This window comes from Siphateles boraxobius, unplaced genomic scaffold (genome assembly GCF_051911475.1).
Source record: "Siphateles boraxobius isolate OS27281-9 unplaced genomic scaffold, OSU_SipBor_1 68, whole genome shotgun sequence".
NCBI lineage: Eukaryota > Metazoa > Chordata > Actinopteri > Cypriniformes > Leuciscidae > Siphateles > Siphateles boraxobius.
In genome coordinates, this window is record NW_027509195.1 from 8,618,014 (window position 1) to 8,637,993 (window position 19,980).

Genomic DNA, 19,980 nt, shown 5'->3' on the forward strand with positions numbered 1-19,980 from the left:
CTGCCACAAGAAAGGAGTTCTTGCTTCTCAACAATGATTGGCAAATGCAGGTGGACCGGTGGATAAGTTTAGAACTTGATATGGGGTTGTTGCAAAGGCTGCCAGGGAGAACAGTGCCAAGGACTTATTGTCATAACTGGAGTTCTCCTGCCTGTTGTCTCTGACATTCCTCCTCTATTAATAGCCCATACCATCCCTAACCCCTTTCTGCCTCGCTCCCTTTCCTTTTCGACCCTTCCCTAGCTCTCTTAGATAGGGAAGGGGAGTGACAAAAGCTTTTGTCTTTTCTGAGCCATCCATTCCAGCCATAAAGGCCAAGGCAGGTGGCCCCGGCACTCTTCGTCCTGTGTCTGCCGTTAAGAGACGAACGCTGGGTGACAGGGCATCAGTGCTGGATTACCTGTAAGGAGTTTACAGACAATTTCACAAAGAAAACCACTAATCTAGGACAGCCATGGATGATGTATATAAAGCAGCGGTAAGTTAGGAATGCAATAATTTTCAGCATTTAATTACACCTCAGGCTGCCTGAAAGGAGAGTGGGCATGTAATAAAGAGTCCCATTTGTTTTGTTTTTTTGTTTTTGTAGGAAAGCTTCAGCTAAATGATAAATTAATAATTGTTAATTTGACAGTTAACCTGTCCTTGAACATTTCCTTCCTGTAAATGACATACTTCAGTATTATAACTAATAATCTGTCAGAGAAATCAATCAGTGCACTATCGCCTAGTTAGCACTCAAGGTTAAATCAATAAATGTAGATGGGACTGTGGAAATTTGGTGCCCTTTTAAGGGTATATAGCCTAATGGCACAGAACACACTATCAATATGAATTTGTTCAATAAATGAACACAACAAAACAATTGGAAAGTTTAGGTTTGGCATTTCCCACAATAGCTGGTGAAATATCGAATGGTCATAGGCACTGAGGCTAAAGCATTTAACAATGAGGCAGATGGTGTCTGGTGTCTGAGGACCATTAAACGAGTGACAGCTGTCATTCCTGTGAAGAATAGACCTTGGTCAGTCTTTGACGAACACCATGCATGGTATATAGTCTTACAACAGATTTTATTTTTAGTTCAAAGTCAACTGGAGCAAAGTTTTGAACTTTTTCTCTTACACCTAATAGGTGGAGAACTTGACAGAAGAGCAGAAAAATGGTAAGTTTCTCATTCTAATCTGTTAGTTTGAACATATCATTGCAACAGAGTGTTGTTGACGTGTGACTTTTGCGCTGCTATCTGACTGTACCTGGCAGAGTTTCGCGCTGCGTTCGACATCTTCGTGCAGGGTGCTGAGGATGGCTGCATTAGCACTAAGGAGTTGGGGAAGGTGATGAGGATGCTGGGCCAGAACCCAAGTCAAGAAGAGCTGCAGGAAATGGTAGATGAAGTAGATGAGGATGGTATGTCGGATATTAGGTTAAGATATCAGTCATGTGTTGTTGATTGAACTTGGGATTTCATTAAGTGGTCTCTATGCTTTGTAGGAAGCGGGACAGTTGACTTCGATGAGTTCTTGGTGATGATGGTGCGCTGTATGAAAGAGGAGAGCAAAGGAAAAACAGAAGAGGAGCTGGCTGAGGTCTTTCGCATGTTTGATAAGTATGATCTGCATTTTAACCCAAAGCATAAAGTGTATTACTGTACATCATATTAGCATCTAAAAGCAACATAATAAATATGTTTTATCATTGTTTCTTTGAGGAATGGAGATGGTTACATTGATTTAGACGAGCTGAAGAACATGCTGGAGTCGACAGGTGAGGCCATCACTGAGGACGACATCGAGGAACTCATGAAGGACGGAGACAAGAACAACGACGGCAAGATCGATTACGACGGTAAAACATTTGACCCCCCAAAATGGTACATTTATGAATATTTACTCGAAAACGATCCATTTCGACAACTGACATGGTTACTTTTAATACCAACAGAGTTCTTGGACTTCATGAAGGGTGTCGAATAAAAAAATCTCGCTTGACAGATTCAAAATTGATTCCCTGACGTCACCCCACGTACACTCAAGTCGGAAGTACGGGAAATGATCTGCATTTCATATATTTCTGAAATTTGTTGAAATAAGTCAATGGTGTCATGTACCTCCCATATTTGTGTTCAAGTAAAAAATAATTTTCTGTACACGGTTGTTCTGCACGTTTTGTTCTTCGTTATTTCTTGGACAAATCTACCTTTTGAAACCAACCATGAATACCAAACACCAATGAAAACAGATACAGGAATTCGTGTATAAACGAACTCGGAAAATACAGCTATACCAAGAAGCAAATAGGCAGGTTAGCTGGACAGTCAAATTTATTAACACATTACATCAAACTCTGTGAAAACTACAGGTTCAAACAAGCAACAACAGTGAGGTTGTCTCGTTAACATGATACATTTCATCAAGTCACCAAAACCAAACCATTAGTATACCAACTTTCCAAAACTGGGTTGTCCAGTAGTTTATGCAACAGCAGTAAAAGAAAAAAAAAGTCATACTTTATTACTCCCTGAAAGCACCTTCAAGCACCAAATTCAAATTCATTTCGGTTTTCAGGACACTGGTTTGTAAATAATTACAGGAAGTAAACTGTTAAAAGCTAGAAATGACAAATTACAGGTTAAATGTTCTTTTTTTTTTTTAAATGATGTTCAGCTGGAACGCACTGATTTAATCAAAGGGTACACTCTGATAAACTTACAAACCTTTAAAAACCACTAATAATGCAGTATTAAAGATTTCAAGAAGCATTTCAGAGCTATGGATGACACTCTTGACTATAGTGCACAAGTTAGAGAATTTCCACGCACTATAAAGTTGGGTATATCTGCAAGCCGTGAGCTTCTGGAATGATACGGATGGTGAGCTTGTCTCTAGGGTCTGGGTTAGGAATTGAGAAAGAAGGGTGAAGTTCAGAGTGGTTCAAAGAGTTTTTAGTTGGCGAAGGTACGCTTGACGGCAGCAACGATACATTTGGCACTGATACCAAACATGTCCAGAAGCTCCTGCGGTTTGCCGCTCCGGGGAACATGGCTCACTGCCAGCCGGTGCACCACAATGCCAGGCTCTTCACCCACTGCAGACAGGACAGCCTCGCCCAGACCACCTACAATGAGAGCATAGGAACCAACATAAAATACCTCTCAGCATTGGGAGAAACTAAGAAAGTAACAAAGGGGTTCTGATCTTAATGGGTTTTCAATAATAATAATAAATAAAAAAACAGGCAGCTCACCCTCTTTGTAGTGGTCCTCTACAGTTATCACCCTTCCTCCTGTGGCACGAGCACTTGCCACAATAGTAGAGGCATCCAGGGGCTTAATGGTGAATGGATCGATAATACGAATGTTCACACCTGGCAAATAGATAATATACTGTTTGTTTTTTTGTCAGCAGCATGGCTATGTTCATGGCGAGAACAAGTCATACAATTAACAACAACAAAAAACATTTAATATTAATGCAAAAATTCTATATTACATTCTAGTGATATTTCACATTTTTATTCAGAGATACGTTTAACTGATGTATGTCTACTTACATTTTCAAAAATTCATTCAACTTATTTTTTGTGACATTCATCCTATCCCATCAGCTATCTGATATAGGCGATAGCTATAGATATAGGTGATAGATATATAACTAATATAGGTGTTAATTACTGGTCTAAAAGGTCAGAAGGTGGAATTAGGAGTCTGAAATGTTCCGGTTGAGAGCCTCCTAAGCAGAGTTTTCACATTTAAGACATTTGAGCTCAACAGCTTTGAAATATGAGAAAAAGCAAACAATGTGCTTTGATAACAAAATATAAACATAATACAAGTTAACTAAACTTACATTACAAAGTTTAGTTTTGATTCTATAAAATGAATCTGAGGTACTGTTAATGACTGATGTAATGTCCTATTATGGCCAGTAGGCGCTGTACAAACCTTCTTTGGCTAGTTGCTCATATGCTGTCAGAGCCTCATGCAGTGTTACACCAGCTCCAATAACCGTCACCTGATCTTTGTTGGACTGCCGCACCACCTACAGGACCAAAAAAGAATTGTTAGTAAAACCTTTGTGAACCAGACAGTTTTTAGCTGCCTAAAAGGAGGCCTCATTTGCTCACTGCATTACTCAACAGATTACAATGAACTGACATGTTTCAGCATGACTGATAACTTTCGCCTTCCTTGCTGTAGTATGAAACTTAAGTTATTTATAGTTTCCAAATTTAAAGTGTGCTCTGGTCCAATGTTTTATTCTCACTTTGGCTTTTCCAATTTCAAATTTCTCTTCAGCATCATAGAGGACTGCAGTGTCAGGTCGACTGGTGCGGATGAAACAGATACCCTGAAAGCAGAAAATAGCATGAACACTGAGCCAAAGAACAACAGATTAACTTTCAGGTGCCAAAATAATAAATGACTGTACTTCGACCATTTAGTGTAAACCACAAACCATACCTTTGTATTGGCTGCAAGTTCCACGGCTCTCTCGGTAGATACTCCATCACTAGGGTAAAACACTGTGCATGTTGGAATGGCACGGAACATTGCGAGATCCTCCAGTGCCATCTGCGAGGGGCCATCCTCACCTGGACAGAGTTTAAAGTTAGGAAATTTTTCCATTAAAAGAAAAAGGAGATGATATTTTAGATAGAAGAAAAGACTTGACTGTGAATTAAGTCCAGATAAATGGCAAGAATACATGTACTTCACATCACAATGCCTTACCAATGGAAACGCCACAGTGAGAGCCGACCAGGTTGACGTTAGACTGGGAGATCGCTGCCATACGGATGTGGTCATAGGCACGAGCAAAGAAGGCGGCAAAAGTGCTGGCGAATGAAACCATGCGATCACGAGTGGCACAACCAATAGCCACACTCACCTGCATAGCAGCATAATTAAATGCATTTAATACATAATATAAATGAAAGGGACATGTTATGTATTGAATATTACACTTTATAAATGTAATATACTTCCACTACTGTTCAAAAGTTTGGGGTCAGTAAGTTTTATTTTATTTTTTAATTGTTTGTCTCATGTTAACCAAGAATTAATTTATTTGGTCAGATATACAGTAAAAACTGTAATAGAGAAAGATTATAATTTAAAATGGCTTTTCTTTTTGAATAGATTTTAGGTAAATAATGATGCATATTTTTTGCAGGATTCTTTTAATATAAAAGGTATACATTAAACAATATTCATCAAATAAAATAATCTTACTGGCTCCAAACAGTAGAGTATATTTTATGTTATTTAGAAATACAATTTAAACCGTTAATAAATCACTAAATACAACAATACTACTTATTTTTAATACAAAATATTATTAAACTAAATGACTAGTCCTACACGTTTATGCAGGAAGAAATTCTCTCTCACTGTGGGAAATCATGTCCTATTTAGTAAGCACTTGACATTGATAATATTAGTCAGAAAGTGAATAGTAAAAGATAAAATTTCAACAGGGTGAAGTCTAGGGGTGGGAATCTCTAGGCACCTCACGATTCGATTACGATTCAGAGGGCTGCGATTCGATGCTAAAGCGATTATCGATTATCTTGTGTGTGTGTGTGTGTGTATGTGAATATAAATACTTTGCTTTAAAAGTACAAAGTAATGACCCATAAAGAATTAACGTGCAATATATTTGATTAACATTGCAAAGAACCAACACGAAAATAAATGTGTGCCTGAAGTAGCAGCATACTTGTAGTAAATTAATAATATAACAACGACCTGTACAGCCAAGTGTTTTTCCTCCTCTGGGTGGAAACGTGTCATATGGCTTCTCATATTTGTCGTGTTTCAGAAATATTTTAGTTTTATTCTACAAAGCTTACAACTAGTGTGGCTCTTGTCCAGCTCCTTTCCCCCTTCAACTTCATAGAAGCCAAAATATTTCCACAGCTTTTAACGAGGAGGGTGTTTGGATTTCGAGCTCAACCATCGCGTCTCTATTATGTGCACACGCCACAGACACAGGCACTGCACTTCCGCGCTTCAGAGTTCCATCTTTTGCGTTCCGTCAATATTACGTTATTATAAATATATAATTCTTTTTTTTGAAAATCGATTTGTGACATTTGTGAAACGATTCAGAATCGTCTACGTCCGCATCGCGATGCATCTAAGAATCGATTTTTCCCTCCACCCCTAGTGAGGTCAGGTATTTACAACACACTGTATGAATAGTGCACTACCCCTTTAACTCACCACAAAGTGCTCCAGAAACAGTTTACAAACCTCCAGTTAACTTTTTTCCCAGCGGCCCCCAATTGAAAATTTTAGGGGCACAACCAGAAAATTTAGGGGCACATACCGTAAATCAACATGCTACCAAATATTTACATTTCTACTAATTTCCACTGTAATTTCTGCATCTATTATGTATTAGTAATACAATGTGCCGTATAAAATTCAGTGTCACATTTTATTGTGCACTTTTGAAGATGCAACAAGGTAAACCATCGCTGTCATGATAGTACAAATATATATATATACACCATACATTCAGATAAAAAAAAAAAGTGCACTTAAATGCATGTAAACATTAGGGGCACTGGCCAATAACATTTCACTAGAACAAGTAGGCCTAAACAACTTGTGCCTTTACTCACTCCCCCTTAGAGTAGATCCTCCTGTGATTTATTAACATGTCACAGCATACTCTACGCTTGAGGCTAAGATTGTGTTTAAATGCACTGTCAGACTTTGCACTGTCGGCAAACTTTGTGTTCTCCACAGTTCTGGGGTAGCGACTGCAACATTCGCAGTTCATGGAGTTCGTCTCCTTAAAGTACTTCAACCAGCTGAATTCTTGCAGCCAGTTTTCCCGAAAATGGTGGGTTCGGGCCTTTTTCGCCAGACAAACCTCTGACTCATCATCCGACTGTGACACTGTAGACTTTGGCACTGGCAAACTAGACACAGGTCGGAAGAACGAGTCAATAGTTCGTTTGCTCATTGCTCAGACGCACATAGCAGGTGGTTATATTTGTCTACGTCTCCTTCCCACAGACGTTAACGCCCGCTCCATTATCTCTAGGATCCTCCCCCTCCACACATAGGCCATTCCCTATTCTTCTCACACTCATTGGCCTGCCATACATTATGGATTCATTGACGCGCCCCATCCACGTTTAACGAGTAAAAAAAACAACAACAAAAAACAACTTTTCGGGCAAATTTACTTTTGCAGTCTGGAGCCCTGAACCTATTCATCTGTGACATACAATGTATGAGTGTGTGTGTATATAAAACATACACACACAATATACTTTTGCTTTTCCAGCATGACTTAATTATTAGTGTAAAGGGGATAGGAAAAATCCAGTTACACACCATGTTCTGCTCTGCAATGAAGCACTCAATGTAGCGATCAGGATGGGCCTTCTTGAAGATATCAGAGAAGGTTGAGTTCTTGGTGTCACCATCCAGGGCCACCACACGAGGGCTGGCATCCCCCATTCTCTTCAGGGCGACACCATAGGCCTTCCTAGTGGAGACCTGAGTGGGCAAACAAGAGCAATTTTATAAAGCCTTCTTATGAGAAACTTGGGAAGATGGGAAGCATTTGCTCAAAGAAATGAACCTGTCCAACAGCTATGAAGTATAATGTCTCAGTTCATCACCTTGTCTCCGATCTTGTATTCTGGAGCGGTGAGCAGACGAATGGGGGTGAGGTCAGCTGGAGCAGCATCATCATTGGGCAGTTGAGGGTGGATGGGCTTATTGGGGGACTGGATCTGACTCTGGATGCATTTAATCAGCTCATCCGCACGGTCTTTAGGCATAGGCTTCCCATGCCAGTTTTCCTGATCCTCAATGTCTAAACAAAAGAACAGGTCAGAAAGTCAGCATGAGGACTATGATAATAACAGACATCATTAATGCTGATCATCATGATGTGCTGCTGGTCTTGCAGTACAAAATAGTTATTCACCTTTGAGACCTTTGCCCTTAAATGTTTTGGCTACAATGGCAGTGGGCTTCCCTTTTATTTGTTTGGCATGCCACATAGCCTTGCACAGCTCCTCCACATCATGGCCATCCACCACATAAGTGTTGAAGCTGAAGAAACAAATTGGTTACAAACAGGTCTCAAACAAAATACAGGCAAGGAAAGTGGTTGTGTTCGAATGAATACTAGCACACTGCTTATAGCTCAGTAGGCAGGATAGAGTATATAAACCATTAAAAAAAACGAAAAAAAACTGCAATTTAAAAAATTCTTACATTTTTATAGTTTCAAGTTCGAAGAGCTACACAATTTGGCATAAAAATAATGCCATTAATATATTTGAACTGCAATTAAAACCACTAAAACGAAAATAAAGCTTTTAATTTGGAATAAAAATACTTTCAGTATCCCAATCAGATTATATCAAGAAGATTTTATTTATATATATATATATATATATTAAAGAAAGAAAAGATGCAAACAAGCATATAGTACATAAACTCCTGAAACAGTAGTATACTACCATTCTACACTCACCGGCTACGTTTTTTTTTTTGGGGGGCTGAATAGGTACACCTTACTAGTACCAAGTTGGACCACCTTTTGCCTTAGAACTGCCTTAATTCTTCAGCAGATTTGTCACCTAAACATAATGAAAGTCTCCAGTTCCAGCACATACCAGAGGCGCTCTATAAGAATGGGACCTGATGACCTGGAGGGACTGTTGAGTATAGTGACTCATTGACATGTTCTAGAAACCAGTTTGAAATGATATGAGCTTCGTGACATGGCGCTTTATCTTGCTGGAAGTAGCCATCAGAAGATGGATACACTGTGGTCATAAAGGGATGGACATGGTCAGCAACAATACTCAGTTAGGCTGCTCAATTGGTACTAAGGGGCCCAAAGTGTGCAAAAAAATAAAATAAATTCTCCACACAATTACACCATACACCAACAGCAGCCTGAACCGTTGATGGAAGTCAGGATGGGTCTATGCTTTCATGATGTTTATTCCCCTAAATGCCGCAGCAGAATTAGACTCAAAGCAGACAACATTTTAACAATCCCCCAATGTCCAACTTTGCTGAGCCTTTATAAACCGTAGTCTCAGTTACTCTGCTTCAAGGTTTGTCATGTTGTGTGTAGGGCTGGGACGGTTACCGCATTACCGCAATACCGCGGTCACGTGACTCCAACCGCGGGTCTGAGCTCGTCACCGTCATCACCGCAAAAAAAAACCAAAAAAAAAAAACCTTGGCCTGCACATGTGTGCACGTTGTGTCTAATGACATGGATTATGTCTAATGATATTTTGGCTTACATGGATTCAAGGTATTCTAAACAAAACTTATCATCAAAAGATGGAGCAAATCGAACCTTTCGCGAGTTGAGGAGCGCAATGTTCCATGACGCATAATAACATTCCATTCGTATTAGAGATGCGCGGATGGGCTATTATTATTTCATCCGCAACCGCATCACAAAACTCATCATCTGTCCGCCATCCACCCGCACCAACGTTTTTTGATCAATTTTCGAAACCGCATTCGCTGCGCTGACTGCTTGAAGGTCTATAAGCAATGCGAGGCGCTGCTGTCGCGAGGCTAGAAAGCTCTTGGCTGTTCTAGAAAGAACACTGATCCAATGCAGCAAAGATATTTAAAGGCTAAAGTCCCTAGTATATTGGCTATGTTGTATCCCCAGAACATCAGCAGTGAACTCCGTCTTCGATCAGCGCCCAGGGATAAATATGAATAAGTAAATAGCCTATAACGCACATCGGCAAACCTGACCTTACCTGACTAGGCTACTGCAGACTAAAATGTTATTTCGTTTTAAATTTTGTTTAAAAGTAGACATTTAGGCCCAGCCTACGCCGAGTTTCGGTTCATTTATGAGACGAGCTCCAGTTCACGCGCAAGAGATCGCACCTGCGCTTCCACGTCCTCCTGATTAGCCTATATGACTGCTATTGCTTCTTATTTCTTAATTCCAGGCAATTAGTTAATGAAACAGTGATTAAAGCTGGCTATTTAAAGCGGTTTACCGCCATACCGCGGGAAAATCTTGCTTTTCAACCGCGGTTAGAAAAAATCCATACCGCCCCAGCCCTAGTTGTATGTTCAGAGATGCTCTTCTGCAGACCTGGGTTGTAATGAGTGATTACTGTTGCCCTTCTATCAGCTCAAACAAGTCTGGCTCTCTTCTGACCTCTGGAATCAACAAGGCATTTCACCCACAGAACTGCTGCCCACTGGATATTTTCTGTTTTTCAAACCATTCTCTGTCAACCCAAGAGATGGTTGTGCATGAAAATCCCAGTAGATCAGCAGTTTCAGAAATACTCAGACCAGCCCGTCTGGCACATACAACCATGCCACGTTCAAAGTCACTTTAATCACCTTTCATTCTGATGCTCAGTTTGAACTTCAGCAGACCGTCTTGACCATGTCTACATGCCTAAATGCAAGTTGCTGCCATTCGATTGGCTGATTGCATTAATGAGCAGTTGAACAGATGTACCTAATAAAGTGGCCAGTGAGTGCATTTACTATAGCAAGAGGTAAAACTCAGCAGTATCTGGAAGACCTACCCGAAGGCCTCGCAGCGCTCCTTGTAGGTGTTCATGTTGTGCTGCAGTGGTGCTGCTTCACTCTGGCCCAGACGGTTCACATCAAGGATGGCCACCAGATTGTCAAGCTTGTAATAGGAGGCAAAAGCCATGGCTTCCCACACAGACCCTTCTGAACACTCACCATCTCCCATCAGGCAGAACACACGGTAGCTAATGAGACAGTGAGACAAGACAGACACATCCAGTTACAGCACCATCAAATGATCAGCAGAAACTGGAGTTTTCCTCTATTTGGTTGGGACTAGTTTTCTTAATGGTGTTTGAATATATTACTCATCACTCAATGCCTGTTACTGTGTACCAAATTCGGATGGGACAACCATCTCCGTGTTTATTACAGAGGGGGAAAGCGTGTATCATACTGAAATTAAATTAAAGCATGCTTTATATTCGCAAAATTGGTGTGCAAATGGCAGGCTCAGGTAGATCAAAAAACACATGAGAAACTTTAGGATAATACAATATCAGAAAATCACAGACATTAGTATTCGGGCGGAATTAGATTTCTCAGAGGAACATTGAGTAGGCCGACAACGGTTAATTTGCTCTGGAATTTTTACTGATGTTGTTTGAGAAAAACAAACACGGCAGATTTGGATGGGAATAAAAAAATTAAAAAAACACAAAAAACCTGTGAAACAAATTCTCCAGCATCCTCTAGGGAAACTAGTCCCGTCCGAATACAGCTTAATACACCATTATTTAATTATTACTATGATCTGAGAGCAAAATCTTGTTTGGGCTTAATCATAGAGGCCATAACAGCATGAGATTTTTGTTTATTTGGTGTACACCAAATTACTCGTGTAGTACTCATTAAATGAGGGAATCAAATAATGTGAATCAAAACAAGATGGCATGCTCTGGGAAAACAAGCGTACCTAGATTTATCAAAGTACTTTCCAGTGTAGGCCATACCGCAGGCAGCACCCAAACCCTGGCCAAGAGAACCTGTCGCCACATCCACAAACGCTAGTTTCTGAAATGAACAGAGAAGTGAGGTTATTTTCATGGTAATTAGTTTAAGTAGTGACTTAAGTCTTTCACTTAACCAAGTCAGTATGATTTAAAAAAAAAAGAACAGAAATTTATACCTTAATTAATTTAACCCTAAAAGGTTAAAATTAACGGTTTTGTATAGGCTACTTACATTTAAATTACTACAAAAGTAAGTGAATAACAACAATTATAGCGGTGATGTTATAAAAACTATTACATTTCTACTTTTTAAATATAAAAATTTAAATGGTGGCTGTCATAAACACATGACAGATTTATTAAAAAATGCATTAAATATTGAAGAACAGATTAAGTCCAATGAATTTGCAACAGTGTATATATTTAGCAAAAAGCTCTGCAGCGCTTTAGCGATCGGTCACAATATTTAAGAGCGACAAAACTATTGTTTGAATTTCATAAATAGTATGAATTTGAAATTTATTGTACAGGAGGCATGCTACAAAGTTTTGCTCATTCATAAACTGCAGTTTGCAATGGGGTGGTATAATGCCCTTTTCACAAGATGTAAAACAAGTTTTGGATGTCCCCAGAGTGTGTATGTGACGCAAACGCACCGTTTTTGTGTCTGTCCCTTTAAAAGAAAATGAGCTGCTGCTCCCGGCACAGAGGGCGGAGCCTTAAACAGTTTGTGTCCTTTTACCTCACACAGACATGCACTGAACATTTCTAAAACTTTTAGACTTCTGTTCAAACCGGAGACAATGATGGAGAGACTCAAGAAGTAACATGCAACAGGACATTTCTGAATGGTTAGTTCAATGTTAGTAGCTTATGTATAGTTATCTTCTAGTCATTGATTCACATATTCTATCTTGATAATCTATAAATCATGTTCCGGGGGCGGGGTATATGTACATTTTAGGGTTAATGATGCCACTAACCCGGGTATAATGTCGTATAGTCCCTACCAACCGTTTGTTCTAGTCCTTAAATGATTTCTTTAAAAGAAAAGATCTCCCTTTGCTTTGAACTTTGCAGATGTTGTTTATGCTCCAACAACATTACACACTAACTAAAGTTAGAAAAGTAAAATCTTAATCAACCACCCCTTAAAAGATCGATTATTGGGATTCAAGAATCAATATTGGTTATCAAAATGAGAATCAATTAAAATTGAGACCTTGATATTTTAACCCAGCCCTATCAATTACATTTTAAAATATTTATATAGAAAAGTTATTTTAAATTGTAATCATTTTACAATATTACGGTATTTTTGCTCGAATCACCAAAGCCTTGGTGAGAATAAGAGACGCATTTCAAAAGCATAAAAACACCAAAACAACCCTTACCTTTTGAAAGGTGTATACGTGGTGATAAGAGTAGCATTACTCACAGGAGTGGGGTGACCCTCCAAGTCAGAGTCGACCTTACGCAGGTTTAGCAGCTCAGACTCTTTGATATATCCAGCCTCTACCCAGGCAGCATACAGAATGGGAGCAGCATGGCCCTGAAAACAGTAACGTGAGGAGTGGAATACATTTAATCTACGAGTAAAAAATGCAATGAAGCTCATAACTCAACACAGAACGACAGCCCACCTTGGACAAGATGAAGCGGTCATTGCAGGCATTACGAGGATCGTCGGCTTTGTAGCGCATGGTGTGGAAGAACAGCACTGACATGAGCTCTGCAGCACTGCAGCATGATGTGGGATGTCTGTGAGAGAAAACACATCAATATCAATCCATCCATCAACTATTAACCATCAGATCAAACATGCTGGATGTTAAAGACCAATCAGACGTGCAGGTTATCTTTCACCTCAAAAAATAGAACATGATTGCAAATGGTACTAAAGGGCAAAAGTTGCTACTGTCTTCATTGGGGTTTGAGGTGTAGTAACAGACCTTATCTGAATCAATGACTTCAGCTACTACCAAAACTGGCACATAATAAGCCAAGTATATAATAATCAGTAGGTCTGTAGCCTATAAAATTCAAATATAGGGACTACACTGCACTAGGTTAAAGAAGACTCGAGCCACTTCACATATCTTGCTTAATTTGAGGTATAAAGTAATAAACATCATTCACATTCCAAACCTATATATTTTAAACTTGAAAGGGTCATTCATTGTTAATCACATGGAAAGGAGCGTCTTGTACAATACTCTAAACTTCTTCTTTTGTGTTCCATGAGAGCTGTAAGAGTAATTTGTGTAAGAGGGCTGAAAAAACATAATGCGAGCGTGAGACTCACAGAACAGTTAGGCTAAATTAAATTGCAGCACTGGTTACAGTCAAACAGTTAAAAAAAAAACACAGATGACCAACTTCAATTAAGTGTGCAGTGCAGTACAACTGTTAGTTTGTTCCCAAAGTGACTTAAATCGACAAGAACTTATTGTGAGTCAAAATACATGCAGTAATGTTATTTTTCAATATATTTCTTAACTTTTCACCAAACATAACACCATGAATTACCATTTTTGTCCTACAGTGCGACTCATTTAAGCTGAAATAAAAAACAACAATGGAAAAGGTGTTAAACAAAGGTCCATTGACTATACTTGAGAGGAGGAAAGAAATGGACAAACACTCCCAGAAATGAGAAGGAACAGAATAAGAGGAAGTGTCACAACAGTAAAACAAATAGTATCAGGTAAAAGTTTCAACACTCAGGGAAATTCCTAGACAAGATTTACAATTGAATGAAAGATTGTTGCATGCCAGCAAGGGTGTGTGCAGTGTCTTGTAACAAATTAACCCTTTAACCCTCTGATACATGGTCTACGAGGGGAAGATTAAAGAATTTAATAAAAAGGCAGCCTTTCCATTCAGAAACTCCCCCTTGCGATTTTAGTTCATGTTGTGAAATTTCCATCTGAGGCAACAAATTGGTCAGCGAGAGAGCGAGAGCGCGAGAGATAGAGCGAGAGAGATGAAAATCAAATCAGAAGCGTGCTTTATTCATGAATCGAGAATAACAGCACTTAAATCCACAGTACAACAGATAGCCTACCACGAGTTCTGTACGCCTCCACGTGACAACCACTAGGGAAAACGTGCTCCCACGAGCTGGCAGTAATTAATTAGTTATGGGGAGTCCGAGTTATTTCCGCAGACCGGTTCTTACGAACAGTTCGTTTCAAAGAACCGGTTCAAAAAACAAACACACAAAAAAAGATTCGACTCAAAAGAATTCGTTTTCGAATCGGACTGGACTTCCTTAAAAACCTATCAGTTGCAGCTCAGTGCGTGGTACATATGACAAACACAGTGGATAATTTAGAATTTACAAACATTGACACTTTATAATCCCACCTGCAGTCCCAAATACCCGTGCGTGCTAATTATAGGGGCGATGAGAGCTAAGCCAATTTTCACTGGTGATTGCTTGGAGGCCACGATGGGCTAAAAAGCTACTCTACTCGCGAAGTATTAATATAATGCTAATGACTCGTTTAAAATAACTAAAATGGTCGAATGATTCAAAACCAAGTAGTAACAGCACTGTGTCCGGCCCCCTTGCCAAGCTCACGTGTTGTGCATATGCGTCAAGTGAATATTTGCACGACAAATTAGATAAATAAGCGAACACAGTTGCAAACCTGTCGTTTACCATCCTATAAAGACATTAAGAATGAATTCTGATAAGTTCAGAAGATTTTACCCGGAGTTTGAGGCGCATGTTTCCTTGATGGAGTGAATCCGGAGCTTGTTTGCTATGTCTTTCAGGCCCTGCAGAGTTTTCTCGTCGGGTTTGTGATAGCTCATGTTTCAACTGTGGAAGAAATTAGATGGAATAAACGAGACTGCTGTAACTCAAATAAACTCTTCTGATTCTACGTTAATCTGTATTTGCTAAGATAAACGCAATAAGCATCAGAGCCGAGCGCGCTGTGGGAGTGGACGCAGGGAACGTGGTGCGCTGCAGCTTTTAAGAGACGCGTTACGTCAGCTGTCAACTCATCCGCTGAGGCCAGCCATTGGACGAAACGCTTTTCGCAACAGAAGAGGAGAAGAGTTTGCCAAATCAGATTGGCAGAGACCGCAGACAAACAGAACTCTGTTAGGTTAAATCCAAATCTCACATAAGATTATTTAGATAAATATAAAGATAAATGTTTCTTATCTCACATAAGAAACATTTATTTGCACTCACTGTTACAATGATTAAATGTTGCGCTTGTTGTAAAATCACTGAAGGAGTAGCTGATTTAATCAATGATTCGTCGAGTCATGATGACTGAATTGAAGGAGTTTAACCCTATAAAGCATGTCATATTTTAGATAAAGCAAGGGCCTATATATACAGAGGTGTGTATCCAAAAACTGTACTCAAGTAAACTTACAAGTACAAGTACTTATAGAAATATTTACTAAAAGTAAAAGTAATAATCTTTATAGTTACTTGAGTAAGAGTAAAAAGTATTCAATGAAAAAACTACTCAAGTAGTTAGTTAGGCTACTAGTTACTTCGGATCATATAGGCCTATATATATATATATATATATATATATATATATATATATATATACATATATATATATATATATATATCATGATATTATTTAGATGTTTTTAATTTAAATGACTATTATTATCATAATTAGGTAGTCTATCTTTGCAACAAAAACAGAAGAGAGAAGCATTATTTCTGCCATCTGTAGACCGAAAAAAACATTCCCTGTGCTTTGGTTTACAATAGTAACTTATAATACAACTACATTTGGATTATTAGACAATGTCGAAAAAAGCAACTCTGGAGAGTTTTGCATTCAAAGCATCTCTCATGCCCATAGAAAAAGATCCAGCGCGCTTGGAATAAACTACGCATTTAACAACAGGTATTGCCTTCAAATAAAGTAACGAGAGGAACGTCGCACAACGTAACGAAGTAAAAGTACAGTTTTTTTCATTAGACATGTACTCGAGTTAAAGTAAAAGTACCCACGTTTAAATTTCTCCAAAAAATACTCAAGTAAATGTAACAAAGTAAATGTACTTCACTACTACCCTGTATGTGTGTGTGTATGTGTGTATAATATATATATATATATATATATATATATATATATATATATATATATATATATATATATATATATATATATATATATATATATAATACACACTTATACTACGTTTACCACTCCTCAAAACATTGTTCAAATGATGTTTTTTTAAGACGTTTGTCAGGTTTTTGTCCTTTAAACGCTGTGTGGGACTAATTTCTTACGTCTCTCACGAATATTATACTATACCATAAAAACCTGATGTATCGAATATGATACAAAAGCAAAACATGACACATTTGCATTTTTTTTTTTTTTGGTCTTAAAGTTCAATAAACTGTCCGTTAAAAAAATATGTTTCGGACTATTTCCTATGTCTGGCTTACAGGGTTAAAAACAGGCTCTTCCCCTTTAATGTGGGCGGTTATAAACAAAGGAGTTGAGGAAGTGGCAAAAGTAAAACACGAATCCGGTCATAGTAACGTTAATATCTTTGTGGATTTCCAGAAACAGTAGAGCATGTGCTGATAAACTGTAGGGCATATGAAAGGGAAAGACTCCAGTTAAAATAGGAATTAAAATCTGAGGACATAAAAGGGGACATTACAGAATGTGCTAAACAGTTCTTAAAAAGGTCATTCAGATCTAATACATTTCCTGAAAATAAGAAAGTTCTATAATAAAATATTGGTAGGTTTTCTCTTTAATATTATTTTTTCCCTTGATATCATCGCCTCAAACTCCATCCCAGTAGGTGTCGGATTATGCATCATAAGCTGGTTTGTTTGCAAACCGCCAGAAAACATCAAAATAAGAAAAAAATAAGTGGCAAAAGTCGAACTTTTTGGTTCTCTCTTGGTAGAATACCAAGTTTGTGACATTTTGCAGAAAATTAAAACATTCGTGTGTATATATATATATATATATATATATATATATATATATATATATATAAATAAGAACATGATGCATGTACAAATTGGTTCCAAACTTTGAGATGCGTTTCCTTGTTGTTCTCTTCATGATAGGCATTAGATTAGACTGTTATACCTTGTTATCATATCTAGTGTATTGACAACTGCTGTTCAGTCTTTTGTACCAACAGCTGCAGACATAAAGATGACTATACTGCATGAAAGGAAACCAGTTTTTTTATATAGTAGACTTTATTGAATATAAAATTATATTTACAAGTACATTTCAATGTAGCACATCCTATTCAGTTATCCTCTTGATCTTCAGTATATTCATCATCAAATTCCTAAAAAAAAGGACAATGTTGCCTTGTAAAGTTAAAATATTATCTGAGAAACCTTTATTGACACAACTAGGCTAAATAAAAAGTAGGTAATTAACAATAGCATATGCCATAAACAGGTTCCGAACCTTCTCCTGGGCCGCAGACTTCTCTTCAGCTGTGATGGGATCCTTGTCTAGTCTCTCCAGCTGGGACAGATGTGAGATAACATACATCCTGTAATCATCAGTCTTCGCTAAAGGGTTCTCCAAGAGCACAAGAGCCTTCAGTGTTTGCCCAACACTCACTAGATTTCGCAAAGCCCTCATAGAAGATATAAGGTTCCCCCTTAAGGTGTGAAAAAGAGGGTTATCAGAGAGTGGCAATATGTCTGTCTATATTAGTGAAACACATTCGCTTCCTCAATTTCAGTCAGACTGAGAAAATGCCAAACCTGTTGTTATTGTATTTCTGTTACCTGACGTTAAGATACTGGAGACATTTCATGTTGGGGCTGAGTCCATCAAGTGTTTCTAACTGGTTATCTCTGAGGTTAAGAGTTTTGAGATGCTCAAGCTTCTCCAGACCCTCCAGTCGCTTTAGGTTGTTCTGAGCCTAAATAGTTGGGCGAAAGTAGCAGTTGTAGTTCTAATCAGCATCATGTACTGTTATCTACCATAAACATCAATACGAGCAATTGTACCAGATACAAGTGGCGTAAATTGGGGAGGTAAATGCCATCTGTAGTTTCCAAACAATTTCCTCTGAGTTCGAGAGTCACCAGATTGGTTAGATTGTGATATTCCAGTCCCTGCATGGTCTGGATACCATTACCTAAAAATATAGAAATGAAATGTTAGTGTTTAGTGCTGCTTAATGTTGTATTGTTATTGTCTAGCGCAGATTACAATGAAGTTCATAATATGTATTGAATCACATACTATATTTTACATAGCCTATAGCTAAATACACCAATCTAGATTTGCCGAAATAAACCAGTGTGGTTGGTACCATAGTAAAAAAAGAGCTCATTGCCACTGCAAAAGTACAATAACCTACTAAATGGACCTAACTAACCAGTGAGATTGAGGGTTTCCAGTGCTGGGCCTCCAATACCCTTAACATCAAATAGGCGGTTGTTGGCAAAGCTGAGCCACTGTAGGTAAGTGAGCTGACCAAACGGCTGACCCTCGAACCTCTGAAGCAGGTTACCGTCTCCCTTCACCCACAGCAGCTGGGTGAGGTCGGCCAATGGAGAGAAGTCTGACAAATGATTGGAGGAGAAGTCCAAGTATCGCAGATGGATGAAGGAGCTGATCAAGGCCAGGTCTGTCAGACCCCTGGTTTAGACCGGTACAGTGGGACGCAACATTGTGAGAAACAGTAAATATGCATGGCAACATGTTGGGAATGATGGAATTAAGAAGGAAGTCCCAGACAAGCTTACTTGCTTTTGAGGTCAAGTCTGACATAGGCATGAGACAGACCATTCCCTGTGTGACACAATAAGGACAAGCTTTTCGCCATAATGTCCTGGGTTAGTGGACAGGACTCTAGCTGAAGATAAATAAAGAAACAAAATCATAGACAACCTTTTTTTTTATTATTAATAGAGTATAACACGTCAATATATTAAGAACAATAAGAATTAAAATAAGATCAAATAAAATGCATAATGCAGTCTGGTTTAACTTAACGTTAACGTTACCTGATCCGCTTGTCCAGAAATCTCCCTTTTCTCTACCTCTTCTTCCTCAGACCCTGCTTTCAACACCTCATCTTCATCAGAGCCTGACATTATTCTGCTGTCTTGGTTACCTTGTTGATCAACTTATCACTTGTTAAAATAAATAATTTGACGTTAAATGAATTCGTTCACATCATCAGCAAGCAAGCTAACTTTAGCCTGCCACTAACTAACAATATATGTTACTTGCACCGAAAGAAACTTAACTCTTATACAGTTTTAAACAAAACACTTCATTAATTAAAAGAGAATTTACTTCAATATGCAGATTTGAACATGTTTTCTTTGTCACTCACCACGCGCTGGATCGTGTTTATGGCCGTTACCATAGGAACATAACATGTCTGAGTCTCAGAGCGCTTAATGCATAGGATGCGTGTATTTGATTTTTTAAATCTCGCATG

The 19,980-nt window shown here is 38.5% G+C and overlaps 3 protein-coding genes across 3 annotated transcripts; 1 reads left to right on the forward strand and 2 right to left on the reverse strand.

The window, feature by feature from the left end:
• The first annotated feature begins 250 nt into the window (after positions 1–250).
• On the forward strand, positions 251–2,155 carry tnnc1b (troponin C type 1b (slow)). Its single transcript, XM_077214450.1, has 6 exons — positions 251–478; positions 1,135–1,165; positions 1,264–1,410; positions 1,495–1,609; positions 1,712–1,848; positions 1,945–2,155. Exons 1-6 carry the CDS (start codon positions 455–457, stop codon positions 1,974–1,976), a joined length of 486 nt encoding a protein of 161 aa, XP_077070565.1. The 5' UTR covers positions 251–454; the 3' UTR covers positions 1,977–2,155.
• Positions 2,156–2,305: 150 nt separating this feature from the next.
• On the reverse strand, positions 2,306–15,533 carry tktb (transketolase b). Its single transcript, XM_077214466.1, has 14 exons — positions 15,248–15,533; positions 13,173–13,290; positions 12,968–13,081; positions 11,493–11,590; positions 10,570–10,761; positions 7,956–8,083; positions 7,645–7,841; positions 7,355–7,519; positions 4,733–4,889; positions 4,463–4,593; positions 4,266–4,349; positions 3,944–4,040; positions 3,247–3,366; positions 2,306–3,117 (listed from the first exon to the last, which is right to left on the reverse strand). The coding sequence occupies exons 1-14, from the start codon at positions 15,349–15,351 to the stop codon at positions 2,945–2,947; spliced, it is 1,878 nt and encodes a 625-aa protein (XP_077070581.1). The 5' UTR covers positions 15,352–15,533; the 3' UTR covers positions 2,306–2,944.
• Positions 15,534–17,739: 2,206 nt separating this feature from the next.
• Positions 17,740–19,960, reverse strand: lrrc23 (leucine rich repeat containing 23). Its single transcript, XM_077214471.1, has 8 exons — positions 19,873–19,960; positions 19,538–19,666; positions 19,277–19,386; positions 18,907–19,169; positions 18,533–18,663; positions 18,308–18,444; positions 17,979–18,177; positions 17,740–17,853 (listed from the first exon to the last, which is right to left on the reverse strand). The coding sequence occupies exons 2-8, from the start codon at positions 19,625–19,627 to the stop codon at positions 17,812–17,814; spliced, it is 972 nt and encodes a 323-aa protein (XP_077070586.1). The 5' UTR covers positions 19,628–19,666; positions 19,873–19,960; the 3' UTR covers positions 17,740–17,811.
• Positions 19,961–19,980: the final 20 nt, after the last annotated feature.